Source organism: Falco cherrug, chromosome Z (genome assembly GCF_023634085.1).
Source record: "Falco cherrug isolate bFalChe1 chromosome Z, bFalChe1.pri, whole genome shotgun sequence".
Classification (NCBI taxonomy): Eukaryota; Metazoa; Chordata; class Aves; order Falconiformes; family Falconidae; genus Falco; species Falco cherrug.
The window spans coordinates 14305253-14320475 of NC_073720.1; the positions used below are offsets into that span (position 1 = coordinate 14305253).

Consider the following 15223-nt stretch of genomic DNA (forward strand, 5'->3'; position numbering starts at 1 on the left):
TGAAAATGGAAATCTACTTACCTAGATCACAGAGTATGTCTCAACACAACATACTTCTGTAGAAATGGTAACATTTAGAAATAAAAGCTAATACATCAGGCAAGACTTGGGACACTACTTGTATGGTGTATGAAGAGAACTGTACTAACAAGACCAGGGTAAATATACATGGCATCCGTGCTGTGCAACATAGCTATCAGCACAAAACAACTTGTAATCTCTAAAGCTAGTATACTTTATACGGTGATTTAAAGAATCACTTCACCAATATACGAGCAAGCAGAGGTGATCTTTATTTGGCAGCGCTGGGTGCATGGAGGATCGCTCCACCCAAGTCATGCACACCGAGGGCACCTTTTAGCCTCCTCTTTATACAAGTCACTCATGTCTATTCATTAACTTTCCAATAAATCATTTACATATTCATTACAATTCCAGGAACATATCCGTTGCCTGGACAATTAGCACATTCCCTATGTTACCCATTCAAGGATTTAGTACATCCTCAAGTTAACCATAAGGGTCTCTTTAGACAAACATGACCACATTGTTCTTTAAATAAATCGTATATGGCCCATTTTTCAATGGAAAGATGCAAATCTTTTTCTCAGGACATACAGTAATTCTTCTATTTAAATAAATCTGTGAGGAAGTATCAACACTGACAAGAGAAAAGCCAGTATTAAGATTTCAGCTCTATTTTGATCTAACAAGAGGTAAGAAAAAAAGAGATTTATTTTACTTTATGTATTACTTCACTGGATGCATTCTCCCGCTTAAAATCACCAGAATGTACCTGGCAGTTCACAGGGAAAGAAATTTAATGACTGCGCTTTAAACAAAACTTTAGAGCACAGTAATTGGCTCTGGTAGTAAAGGCTCTATGTAGAAAACTTGCATGTAAATGTCTTAATCCACACTTATTTTCTTCTGTCTTTTGAACACCTGTGATGTGTATGAACTACTCATTCTCCTTGGAAAAAAACCCCTGAAACATCTATCTACTCTGTAGGCCTAAGATATTTGCTTCTTTCCCTCACTAAAAATCTCTCCAAATGCTTTGATCATTTACTTGCACGAAGAAGTTATTTAAGAAAGACTAAAGACCAGCATGAACTGGTAATTTCTTGTGCACATTATATAGACTTTATGTTGCACATAATGCATAGCAGTAAAACAGAGACAAAACAAATTTCCTTGTAGGATGAGATTTAAAAAATCTTAAGCAGCATGCATACAGGATGATGCATAGGCTTTGGTCCTTTTAAGGAATAGACACAATTTGGTGCTTGTGTGCGTGTAATGAAAGTATAGACGAAAGTCACTTTCTGACATCTTTATTTGTTTTTAAATTGTACAAAATTTTTTTAAAATAGAATAGGGAATAAAAATTGATGGTATTTCATTTGCAATACAAATTAGATTTCTAGTTTCTGCATTTTCATCCCAAACATTCTATACCAGGCTGTGTTTAAAGTGACAGTGATGTGACAGTCATGAAATAATGATTATCTGCTACCGAAAGACCTGGCAACAATTCACGCAGAGTTGTAACTGCATCAATGCTTCCCCATATGACCACATTATCACCTGACGCCATACAGATATGCTTTTATCATCACCTTGCCTTCTTCAGTTGTCATTCCTCGTTTTGATACTTGGAAAACTACTATCAAGTAGATTTTACATCCTACTTTTCCCCCATTACTTAATTAAAAAAAATATATATATTTTCCAAATATTTTTAATCCTCAAGGGAAAGATCACAATGTATTTCATTTCAACAGAGTGAAAAAAAACTTTCTATCTGTAGTATTTAAAGAAATTCTATTAATCACATTTACCTTCTACAATTTGTAGATAGCTTTAGAATAACACAAATACAGGCCACACAATTTCTAACTACAGCACAAGATAAAACTTTCTCTGTATTTCTTTCTGAGGATCTGAACTTCTATTTCATAGCACATTTTATCTGACCTAATGATTCTGTTATTGGTGAAGCCGTTCTAATTTAGCCTGCAGTGACTTAAAATTCCCAACAGCAGTCTGCACCATTAGCGTCGGGCTCATAGACTGAAGTTCAACCAGGTAGCAACTAATGGCATCCAAGCAAACATTTGTGAATCGTTGCCTGTAAAGAAAACAGAATAATAACAAGTTCTGTTTTGTTTCTGTGTATTTGAATTAATCTGAAATAGAAAGCAAGCATTCTTTGTGTTTTAAAAGAATAACGTATCAGCAAGACGTCAGCTACTTTTAAGTATTTACTTACTTATTAGAAAGATTGATTTTTGAAATCTAATGTTTGTGACTAAGGCCTAATAGGAAAACAAATTAATAATTACTATTTATCTGATATTTAAAACAAACAATAAAACATTATATAGTTAATAGCAATGTGGAATATTTAAATATGTAGATATCAATTTAGATACTAATACAATCAATGTATAAGTTATTAATTTAGATAGATATTTAAATATCTAAAATAGTATCAAATCACAATGATTTAGGTATTAATATGTAAGTACATATTAAAATTAGATAACATTTGCTATAGTTCTAGTTAAGATTATTTAATTCAGCCAACTGCAAATGAACAAAGAAATGAGAAAAGATAGATGTAAACTCTGTATGCGAAAAGGGGATATTTACACGTATTATTTTCAAGAGAACCTGAAAAATTTATGGTGAGAAGAGTTATTAAGGCTTTGCCTAGTTCTGCTTGTTGTTTCTGAGAAAAGACTGTTCTGACTGAAGTTTACAGAGTCTATTCACAAAAGCTGCCAAAGCTAGAGATCCCATAATATGCAGGCAACTTGAACAAGTACATCGCTATTAGCTAGAATCTTTTCCCTAAACTCTTTCCTGTTGCAGACTAAGCTGAATTTTAGTCTTGGAGTAATTCATCACTAACCTCTTAAAAACAGTTTGGGAAGATCTATCCTCACGTTTAGTCTTGTCTTTTCCAGAATACCAAGAACTCAGTGCTTCTAGCCTTTCTCCATTAAACAATACACCATTTAACCCACAAAATGCCTGATTCTCATTTTTCTCCACTTTTCCCAGATTGCCTCAAATTTGTCTGTACTACTCCTTAAAGTATGCTGCCAAAATTTAAATAATAATCCTCTCAGTTTCTCCTGAATCTTCAGGAGAAATTATCTTTACTTAAGTAGTTTATGGGGAGGACCCCACAAGCTTCTACCAACTGGTTTTGAATGAGGAGTCTCATCATCACTGCTAGTAAAGAAATACTAAATTCACACAAAAGAAAAGCAAAGCCTTGAGGATTGCTGAATTGCAGTGCTTTAGGACATTTTATATCTTGTCACTATTTATTAGGACATAGTTGCCTTTCTTACCTCCAAAGTACTTTGCTTGGATCATGTACATATCCTGATAATAATACATAAATTGCCTCTAAAAGGTGTAAAGGCTTTTTCATTCTATTCCAATATGGGTCCTAAAAAAAAATAATTCCAAAGTATATTAAGGAGACAAATATTAAGGAGACATGAAAAATAAAAAGTATGTGTGTGTATACGCACACAAGTTGCCAGCTTTGGTCATTATTTATTCATTGTAACAAAAACTTAAATAAATGAGAATTCTATTTTAATCTGTACTGAGTCTGTATTTAAGTAGCATTTTGACTTTTAAGTGCTAAAACATGCATTAATTTAACTGTTTTCCATTACCTAACAACCTGTAAAGTAATAGATTTTAGTTCTGAACCCCTTACACTGTAAGGAATCTGGGTAAAAAGAAACAAGTCAATTCTCTTTGTTTTAATTCTGTTTAAGTCTGTTGTATAAACCAAAAGTTAAAAACAAGTCTTCTTATTCTTTATGCCTACTGTATCAATAGATTAGACAAGATGCAGTGAAGTAACAAATACTAATCATTAACAGGAAACAAAATTAATGTATTCGAGAGATGCTGTTCCTTCTGCAACATAGCAATTCTAATCCTATTTAATCCTAAATAAGTTTTAGATGAAGTAAAAGGATTAACAATTTTCCTCATGTTTCCCCCAGGGGAAAAAACCCACAGCATTAAGAGCCTTTAAGTAGAAAAAGAGAACAAAAACTATGAAGTTGATATTTTGATATATCGCACCTTACATGATGTTTCCCACTAAAGACAGACCTTGACAGTAGTTGGAAACAAAGTTTTTATTTTGTTTTTATTTTCCTTACCCGTGCTTTAAACAAGTGGTCATAGACTTCAAGCAGCCTTGGCAATGGCACTCCAATTTCTTGCATGGTATGTGTTACAAAACCTACATACCAGTTCAAAGTGCAGACATGTTGCTCTAGAACCTGCACTAAAAAATCTGGAGGACAAAAATAATGGGATGTTTAGATTCCAAATTGTTAATGGAAGTCTAACAAAGAAAGGCATTTAAAAGTGATTATTTACTCCAATGTTAGTTTTCCATCTTCCACACAGTGAGTACCTTTCTTCTGTGAAGCACATCTAACAGTTTCCCCAGTCTGCACTGTGGGAAGGTTACGTAAAATGTAACTACTTCCAAAGATGGTATTAAGCTACTAACAATGCATGACTGATTACTTACACTGAGTACTTTATTACAGTTCTGCCACAGAACTATGCTGTTAAGAAAAAGTTCATTAACTTCTGTTTCAGCACAAAAGTACACACTAGTATTTCATTTGCTAGAATAGCCAGCAACTATTCTGCATCTTTTATCATGTTTAAATGTCAGTGACAATAAGCAATGTATTGTTCAGCACTAAATGTTCTTTTACAATATTTCAGTATTGTTAAAAGATCATTTAGTGCTGAACAATGTATTTTCCACGTTTTTATGTAATACCACGTTGTCAAAACATGTGAGCATCTCAAAGAGGCTCCAAAAATTATCTAGAGGTCTCCTGAATGATGTTGTTAAGAGTTTGCCCCTGATGACAGTAGCAGATACTTCAAAAGACAGCAGATAAACGTGGTTGCTTAATTTTTTTTAATGTATAAATACACATTTTTTTATTTTGATAAAAACTTCATTACTTTCCAAAATGGGATCTGCACAGCTATCCAAAGATAACTGTTGCTGCCTTCTAAGCTTTATTTACTTCCCAATCAGCGTGAAAAACTGTAAACGGGTTAAATCCCTAGCAAAATTCTAAGAAAAACTGTACTTGTAAAAACTGTAATGGTTTCATAATTGTAACAGTTATACTGTGTTTATAAAGCTAAATGCCAATAGGAATTCTATTTCTACTTTTTGTGTAACTCCCTCCCCTCAATCCCTTGTCAAAGTTACTGTAATAATAAGCAACTATCACAAAGCTTTTGTTCCTCATTTCTTGGACAAAACTGAAAAGCACTACTGAGCTACCCTCAAGATCAACTCCACCACTACTGACTGTCGAAATTATTTGTGACTGTTTTTGCTGTAGCTGAAGCAACAGATTACTACAGTAATTATGTATCACAAAATTATCATTATTTTTTCCTTTTGGTTTTTTCTTTTTGGAAGATATTTCTTAGGTTAAAACTTTTTAAGAGGCTAAAAGAAATCTAAGACCCATTTGTATACACAGGCTAAACAACTTGCCTAAAGGAAAGTAACGGGGTGTGCCAGCATATATCTTCCCAAGCAATACCATCTTCAGACTAAGCGCTTGCATTCTGTCAGCAGGGCTCAGAGACACAGTATTGCTCAACTCTGAAAGTGAAAAGAAATCATTTAGCGGTGACTCCAGAAAAAAAGTTGGACATTTACATACAACGACACTGAGGTACTTAAATTTACTTCAAATTTACCAACATCAAAATCTTAAGCTATTGTCAATGCAAAATCAGCACATGGAAGTTAAAATACCACTTTCTCTGGTGTGTGTACACATATATTCACACATCATTTTATGTTTCCTTGAAGTTCCATGCAAATCTACAAAAAAACACTGAAAAAAAGCCCAACCACAAAAACACAAACTCAAAACCCCACCACCAAACACAAGATATCCATAAAAAACCCCTACTACTACACATAGCTTTTCCCTCAAATTACTGTCAATGTTGTTTTGCACAATGGTGTCCTCAAGCACAAAACCCATGAAAAAGAAAAAAACAAATGGGAAGAGAGAGAGAATTACCAACTCAGGGTAAAGAGTGAGGCAGATTATCACAGCTGAGCGGCTAGGCTTGCTGTTCTGTGCCTACTGCTCTGCTTCTCTCAAAGTGGATAAAACCCTGACACTTCCACTCCTGTCGACATTATAAAAATGCAGGACTCTGACGTTTGCTTAATCTTTGTTATTATAAGTTTAACAATTTTATTATAATTTCCTAATAGTGAAACCTTCAGACAAAATTTTGCAGATATTTCACAGTGTCCATATAAGATGGCATCTAAGAACAAGAAGGGATGAAATGACTTCTTAAACGTTATTGGGAATGTGATTATTGAAGCCATACATGCAATATATTCCAAGGTATATGTAAAAATATTACTTTTTGTCCTTTAGGCATACAAGCCTAGCATTAATGAATTACTAGTTAGCTCTGCTTACCAAATACATTACAGAATAGTCCAGCAAAGATGCATCTCAGTTGGACGGCATATCAGTAGAAGCACACAGTCAGTCCTAAAACCTATTTTCCTGTAGTTCTAGCTTGTACCACTCCTAGTCCATTAAGACCTACCTTTCTCAATGATTTCTTGCCAGAGAGTCTGCACCAAGATAGGATCAGAGTGACCCGCACAATGTATAATTGCAAGCTTACACTCCGCAAGCCTAAAAGGGTCAGCAAATTCTCCATACAGCTGGAAGAAAAATTACCAGGCTTTACATTTCACACAAATAAATAAACAAAAAGGAAATTTTTATAATCAGCTTTTCTTTATTTTGTATGGTAGATTTTGGATTAGTAAATTACTCTTTTTACCACCTTTAGTTTTACTTATTAAATACAATCCTCAATTTTATATAAAATTATAATTAATACCGTTAATTTTCTAACCATTGTCCCAAGAAATGAAGCAATCTAAGAGGCTTAATAAAGAAGACAAACACATGGAAGAAATTAAGAGTTCTACAGACTGAAGGAATATTGAAAGTACAGAGAAGGACAGTCTAGGATAACAGACATTCTCAGACCAGGAATGCCAAACTGTCTCTCTATTACCTTCCCTAGTCAGCGTAGGGTTAGTCTTTGCAAAACTTTTTTCCCCAAAAATGTGATAAATTGACCTTTAATACATAGAGATTTTATTCACCTTGGTTATATCCATCAGCTCAGCATCAAGCTGGGAGATTGCATCTTGTGCTGAAGAATGATGGGAATACTGCTGTTGTAAAGTTTCTTGTATTTGAAGCTGTATCCTTGCAACCTTGTTTAAGAATAATAAAAGTATTTCAAGATTGGATTAATTTAATCAAAGCTTAAAATACACACAGAGTTAACTTCTTTAAATGTCAAAACGTTACTGCCTTACACCTCAAGAGTCTCCTATGAACTACATTACCATGCCACATTGGGAAAAAAGCACAGAAAACTGTTTCTAAATAACTGGTAATAGAATTATCATGTGCCAATGAGACAAAGTGAAATAATACATTTAGAGTGTAGCTTAGATTAATGTTTTTTCTTACTTCCATCTTCTCTTCTAGTTCATGTAGGAATTCACCATCTGCAGCTATAGAGGATACGGCAGTGGAACTTTTGGCACTCAAAATGGCACGTGCAATGTATTCAAGACGCTGCTGAAGAGAAATTTCTGTGCTGCAAAACAAATATTCAAAATAAAATGAGTACCTACTATAATTATTTGAGGGTTAATTATATTCTAACTAGACTCTGAGAATTACTAAGTGACTTCTGATTTTACTACATTGTGCAGGACATTATCGAACCATAAAACCCCATCTCTGTTGCAGGATCAGTTCAAGGGTACTTCTCATTCCACTCTCAATTACCCTATCTCATTATAAAATTCTGTAAAAAAAATGACTGCTTGATATGTGGTACTTATAACAGGATATACACTGCAAGCTACTGTATAATATATAAAATAAACATAAAATTTCTTTCCACTAACATCCTGAATTAAAAGCTAATATATTCCAATCATTTAAAAATCTTTTAGCAAACATCCTTGGGCATTGGCCTTTTCTTAAAATACCTACACATAAGGTCTTGATTTTAGTTTGGTTTTTCCCCAATTTTCTTGATACATGCAACAGATCACACATGATCCATACCTATGCAGGTCAGCCAACTTAGCCAAGATTCTGGCAGCGTTACTAAAATTTCTGTTCTTTTCAAAGTATCTCCACAGTAAATCCATATAACGGACTTTATTTTGGTCAATCTTGGTCATCCGCACAAGGTAGGGTTCCAAAAAGGGGGCAGTAACCTGCAGAAGTCATAAAGATAACATTTATATTCTTGCTTTCTTCTCTTTTTTAAAGCATCAGCATTATTCGAATTAACTTTTCCAGTTCAGTGGAATTCTCCAACAAATTACTCTGTTGTACAGTGATAAGCTCACCTGTAACAGTTTGTCTGCCAAGTCCACTTGTATCAACCAGTTATAAAGTGCAATACTGAAGAGTTCATCTGTTGAACGCTGAGCCAGCTTCAGCATTTGTTCAAACTAAGGGAAGAGAAGGCCAAAGCTCTTACTCCAGAAGCAGTTACCTTACATCAAGCACTGAATACATGTGACAATACTTAGGTTCACGTTATTTGCATGTCATCGTTTCTATGAACACTTTGTACATAAAGAAGCCAAGTGACTTTCATATACTTTGCTAAACAATTCCATAATAATTTTTTAAAAATAATAAATTCTACACCACTTCAAATCACACTGATTTCTGGAGTGCAGTCATGATTTTTTTGTGAGTTTCTTACATGGTGCCCTGCTTCTTCATTGCTCAGCATGTTGGGGTCAGATGACAACACTGGAGGACCTGGCTTTTTGGGTACACTGGGAGACTGAGGAGCAGCTTTACTTTGATTCACCAACTCTTGAAGGGTGTCAGTGATACACTTGTAGCTGTTCAATCTGTAAATGGAGCAAATGGAAATAAGTCTTACAATTTTCATTGCAACCATCTATGAAATACTGTACTCTTCTCAAACGTTGTTATTGTGTGCCTTTGTAAACACAATTGCTAAAATTTTAAAAAGGTCACAGATTATTGTCAGCTAGTTGCTACAATCTTGATTGCTCTCCATCACCGTTCTCACAAATACTTCTGTAACTTTCAGATCCCAGTGTTTTCTGCAACTATCAGTTTACGCTCTGTTCCAGATTAAGTTGATGCCATATTAACGACAACCAAGGAGAGCATGCTGAACAAAAACATCTGTATTGTGTCCCCTATTATAAAATACTTGTTTGTCATTACCCTGCATACCTTCCTCAAAATTTAGTCACTTGAAATAAAGTACCCCATATAATGGTCATAAATTATCCTGAAAACTTGCCTCTCTTGAAAAGCTTGCAGTCCAACAACATCCTCTTCTGGTTCTCCATTTTTATAGAAATGAAGGCCAAGGCCTTGTGGATCTTTCTTCTCAGCAGCTGTGAGAGAGAGTTCTACCACTCCCTCATAGAAACGCACTAGAAAAAAACCCAATAGATAGATGTTCATTGTTGTATTAAATCTATAACAGAACGGTAAAGTGACATCAACACTTCCCATTTTATCAAGCAAGAAAAAATAAACCCTATTCACTCTGGTCTTGATCGTATAAAGGTTTCCGTCTAACCCGTGGGGATTATATGCAAGTTTGAAGTTACATGTTTGTACAGAGGCTGAAAATCTTGACTATTACAACAGTTGTATCTACCTTTAAGTTATATACTAGCTTCTGTTGCACAAAACCGGATTCAGAACTATGTTTCAAACAACGTATTTGGTATACAGGTATACAACCTTTCCTGCAACAGTATAGTTATTTACCCTCTGCCTACACACAGCCCAACAATTTTCCTGAAAGCATTTTTAACATGTATATGAAACAAATGGGCACTGCAACGTGAAACAAGTGGATAGGAATATTTTACTATAGAAATAGGGTTTTTTTTGATTGGTTGGTGAAATCTAGAAAGGCTTTAAACAAGAATGAGTTGATATACATTAATTGTAAGAGTTACTAAGAAACCACATATGGTGAAACACTACAAAATTAGTTGAAAGTGAGTAAACAAAACAAAAAAAAGAAGATGGCACAGAAGGATGCTAGAGAAATAATTTACGAGAACACGATCAGTGATTGCCTCTTACCTTGCCTATATTGCGCACAAACATTAGCAAGGTCTACTTGATTGCTGATCTTCTGGTACTCTTTCAGCGACTCTCTTAGCATCTTCTCTTTTTCTTGTTTGCTTTGAGCCTGCCGAGACCGCTGAAGCAGTTCATTTGCCTAAAGACAAATGATGGGAAAATGGAAATACTTCACATGAACACATCACATCACAAACAGTTTATGGATATTGTTAATGAGTTACTCCAAATTTCTAAACTGATACAGTAGAAACATCATCCTCTGAAAAAGTTTCTCAACACTTGGTAACACAAAGTTTCCAGCAGAAAGATTGCATACGAACAGTAGCAAGAAGGGCTTAAGACTTTAACAACCAGCTAGTTCCCCATCCTCCCCTCACCAGTTACTTTTTTTTAAAGCTATCTGAAGAGCTTCACAGACTGAAGTTCTTAAAACACAATTATGTTTCCACAAGTTCCATGAAACTAGGCAACAGACAGAAAACAAGACTATGCCGAGGAAGAACATGTTTTATCAACATCAAGATTACAGTTTTATTGGACATCACATTGGAGGTAGAGATCCTATGAACATTACAAATAACTGCAAATGCTTCAAACCAGAGCTCACATAATCTTCAGCATTAATCAACTACAAGATAACAAATATGTTCGCAACCTGCCTTTGTTAGTTCCTGTGCTCCTGAAAACTACTTGAGCATAATGACTCATACGCTGCCCAACTTATCTCCTCATTTGAACATGCTCTGATGTTGCGTTTTGGTGCTGTAGAGTCTGGCAGCGAGCTTACCTTGGAACACACAGCATCATCAGTGCTATAAAGAAGAGGACAGATATCTTGCAAATGGGCAATGATGCCATCCACAGCAGCATTATCTCTGATGTAACAGTTAATGAGAGAAGCAATGAGTGCTCCAGTCAGCTCTCTGTCTCTAATGACCAAGTCTTTAAAAGCAGTAATCTTTAGCTGTTCTTGAAGTTCCTGAAAATAGACAGAATTTAAGTGGTTCACCAAAGCTTTTACTTTATCCTGCTTAGAAATGTCACAATGCTACAGCAGCAAAATTAACTGTTTTCAGCAAATAAAAATATACAGAACTCCAATGACTAAAGTGCACAGTACAGAAATACGTTATTTAAAATAAACATTATATAGCAAAATGGAAATAATAAAGAAAGGCCTATCAATGAAGGCACTAGACCCTTGGGTGCCAAACAACAGTGAGAACTTAGCAGACTGCTGCTGCCATCTTTACCATGGTCACTTTTGTTTCAGATCGCTGTAAATGAGAATGGAATTAGCAGTTCCCCTTCACAGGACACTGTCAGAATGCACACCCTATAAAATGACTATGTTAGTTTTTAGTAAGGGGAGCTATCTGAGTACTGTCACAGATGAAAAAAATTACAGATGCATAAAAAGGAGGAATTTTAAAAGTTTGATGTCTGCACTCTTATGTTTTTTATATTAAATTACATTGAATGTTATTGATTTTAAAAAAATTAGGAATATTTGCTTACATAGTTGCCAGTATAGTCTATGTAGTGTCTATGAATGATCACTAACAGCATGAAAATACTATTAATAAAAACTCTGAAACTACTGAAGACAGAGGAAAAGGTTCTGTTTGTTAAAAAGTTCCTTAACTTCTTATCCAACACAAGAGAAAAGCTGCCTGTGTTAGAAATCATGCTAACTCTCCAAAGCAATGGTGTGAAGAGCTCCAGCTTCTGTGCATTTGTAAAGTTTAAAAAATTGTTCTTATTATCAACAAAGAACACGATTTGCCAAACCATCTATTTTCCTATGAAGTACTAGGACAGAATGCCTAGTATTCAAATCAATAGCTTCTTCAAGGGCTAGATGCAAATTCAACATTAGTAAAGGGTACACAGCAGTAGGATCCATACTTCCGTAAGTTTCCTTCTTTACAAACAGAGGCTGAAAGAACTGGAATCATTTAGCCGGGAGAACACAAGCCTCAGCAGGGAGCAGTGTGTGGGATCTTACTAATATTTATGGGCAGGTGTAAACAAGGCAGAGCCAGACTATTCTCAGTGGTGCCTAGTAATGGGACACAATGCAATGGCCAAAAGGTGAAGCAAAGGAAATTACACCTAAACATAATAATAATTCTATTATTCTAAAGGTGGTTGAACAATGAAATGGGTTGTCCAGAGAGGCTGTGGAGTCTCCACTTTTGGAGATATTAAAAATCTTACTGGACATGGCCCTGTGCTGGCCACTCTAGCTGACCCTACTTTGAGCAGGGTGGGAGCAGATAATCTCTAAAGGTCCTTTCCAGCCTCAGCTGTTCTGTGATACATTCTGGACTCTTTAATTTACAAAAACGTGCAGGGGTTTGCAATTCTACAACCCTACTGCTCTCCACTTAAACATTTAACACCACCAAGGCAAAGTTTGAGTTCCTCTTGGCTGGACAACAACGGTCTATTCTTTTCAGCACAATTTGCAGAATGTGTTTAAAGTGACAACACAGTACTTTATAAAACAAGACTCATTATTGTCAATAAAAGTAAAATAAAATCTATTGTTAGTGACACTTCCAAACTGCTAAAATTAGTTGATGAAGTCAATACTACTTCTTAGTTTCTTAAAAATAAATACTTGCAACCTGAATAAAAAACCATGTGTGGTTTAAAATTCATTATATGTTTCTTGCTGAATTAAAGTAATACTCCTTTAGGAATATTTAGGTAGCAAAAGAAATTCAGATGTTAAATACAAACAAAATTAAGATCGTATGATTCAGATCGTACCTTCTGAAGCTCGCCTACAACAACACTGAATTGGTGCTCACACAGCAACTTCCATAGAGCCAATGCCTGGCAAGTTTTGTGAACAAGTTGCTGGATGCCTTGAAGTGAGGTTTTCTCAGTTAGCTGTGCCTCAGCTGTTAATGCAAAAATACTGACAATAAGTAACTGTTCTATGTGTTTCAAATTAGCATGTAAGTTTTTGAGGTGTTAAAATAACAATCTCCTTAAATATCTTTTTTTTTTCCCTCTTCCATTCTTGATTAATGCTGTCTAGATCTCTTTGGAGAAAAGTGCCATGTTAACATTTCCCCCAAAACAAATACCATCTGTTAACATTTATTTCAAACTGTGCAAAAGGGAGCAGTACTTTCTGAAAAAGAAGTATAGCTTCATCTGAGTGCACTGGATTTACCTATCAGTCTTAAAATTTTTGCTTATTTTTTGTAAACAGTTACTATAAATGTATTTATGATGAACATAAAAGAAGTACAATTAAAACCATACATATGCACTTTGTTTGACTGCCTGTATTTGCTTTTAGAAAGAACAATTGTAGTTACAGCTTCAGTCAACACTATCTAAACTATCTTTAAAGGAGCAACTACTCTGAAAACTATAACATTTAAATCTGGTAAGATGTATTATATTCACTGAAAGAATAATATGGACTTACTTATTGCATGGGTGAAAGATAACTAACAATTTATGCCTTTACTTTTGAGTGCTTACAGTTCAGAAATGAAGCAGCAATTACATTGGGTCATTCAGCAATACAAAAGGTTTATGGGTTTTGAAATGCATGCAAAAACAATTATTAAATGTCTATCAAATTCTACATAATGACTTTAAAAAAATATTTACATTCACACTATTTAAACTGAGCACTACAGAAATTAACTAGAAATTAAAACCCAGGATCACATACCATAGTCAATTCTGTATACACATCAGCAACATTTCCCAACTGGCCTGCAAATGCTGGACAAGAGCTACACTATAGGAGGACATGAATTCAAATGGGCTGTGTGTCAGGCCTCTATCTCTAAACAAAGTTTTTAGACATTTCAGTGACTGTAACTTTGGGAACTTGCGTTACAGTATTTCTTCTTGACAGGACAACACACTCACTTGTCTTGCAAATGAGTTGCTTAAAAACTGTTATCTTAAAAACATAAACAGATGTGCAGCTACAAAGTATCGTAATGAGGAGATGAAACAATCTTATGAAATATGGAGAACATCAGGAAGAAAAAAAAAAAGAAAAAAAAAGAGACACATGTATGCAAAGAAACCTCTGGTTCAAGATTATCTGAATGGGGAAAATAGGATAAAGAGGACCCGTATCTACACATAACTGAAATTTCACTCTTTGTATGAGAGAATTTAAAAGTGCATGAAGGTTCAAACACTTTTATTTTAACTTAATAAATTGAGACATACAACTTGTGTTTTGCAGTGGTTCAGTACTACTAGATGTTACCATTCTGAAACCCAGATTCTCTTCACAGAGAGAGATTCACCTTTGTGGATCGCTCTGATTAGTTGCAATACTAAAGCTTTCAATTTCCATTAAAGGTAACATGCAGCATGTAGCAAATGAAGTCTCTTGCCAGTCAGCCTAAAGGCTGGAATGTTTCTCTACCTAGATCTAAATTTTCATTCTGGGTATATATTTCATATCTAGTACAGTTGTATGTAAATGATTTTTCACATCAACATCACTGCAGAGGCACTGCTCCTGATGGAACAGTACAATATGGTATGGAAGCAAAAGCAAGGTGCTAGCAAAGCTATTTTCCAAACTACAGTGCTGCTTGTGAAGAACTTACTACGAAGTATGGCATGTTGATTAACGTCAAATCTGTATGGAAAAAGGGCATTTTTATTCAGCAGTTTTAACAAGAAAAGCGAGAAAGGCAACATCCAAATGCACCATTCCCTGATACTTCCAGTTCAGAAGTAATTACATACCATGATATTTCCTCTGGAGTTCTTGCTGGACTTGCTGAGAACTTCCACCATCAGGCCGCATGAAACCCAGTAGCCGCTGTTGCAGATTGGCTGGTGTGCTGAAACTGCAATTCCAAAACAAAGAGAAATGCTAATGATTACAAATACTGTACCTTTTGAAGATTAAATATAACATAACCCCCAATTGCTGAAGATGG

General features: G+C 35.0%; 1 protein-coding gene across 2 annotated transcripts in view; it reads right to left on the minus strand.

The window, feature by feature from the left end:
- Positions 1–1323: 1323 nt before the first annotated feature.
- Positions 1324–15223, minus strand: part of NUP155 (nucleoporin 155) — a 33051-nt gene continuing 19151 nt past the window's right edge. For both annotated transcript variants that reach the window (XM_055698635.1, XM_055698634.1), the window contains 15 exons: positions 15027–15130; positions 13056–13189; positions 11065–11256; positions 10275–10413; positions 9472–9607; positions 8893–9046; positions 8528–8632; positions 8238–8392; positions 7629–7758; positions 7253–7366; positions 6679–6799; positions 5588–5698; positions 4206–4342; positions 3369–3469; positions 1324–2134 (listed from right to left, as the gene is read on the minus strand). In XM_055698635.1, the coding sequence (XP_055554610.1) occupies positions 1993–2134; positions 3369–3469; positions 4206–4342; positions 5588–5698; positions 6679–6799; positions 7253–7366; positions 7629–7758; positions 8238–8392; positions 8528–8632; positions 8893–9046; positions 9472–9607; positions 10275–10413; positions 11065–11256; positions 13056–13189; positions 15027–15130 (1975 nt within the window). In that variant the 3' untranslated portion in view covers positions 1324–1992. The remainder of the gene's footprint in view (positions 2135–3368; positions 3470–4205; positions 4343–5587; positions 5699–6678; positions 6800–7252; positions 7367–7628; positions 7759–8237; positions 8393–8527; positions 8633–8892; positions 9047–9471; positions 9608–10274; positions 10414–11064; positions 11257–13055; positions 13190–15026; positions 15131–15223) is intronic.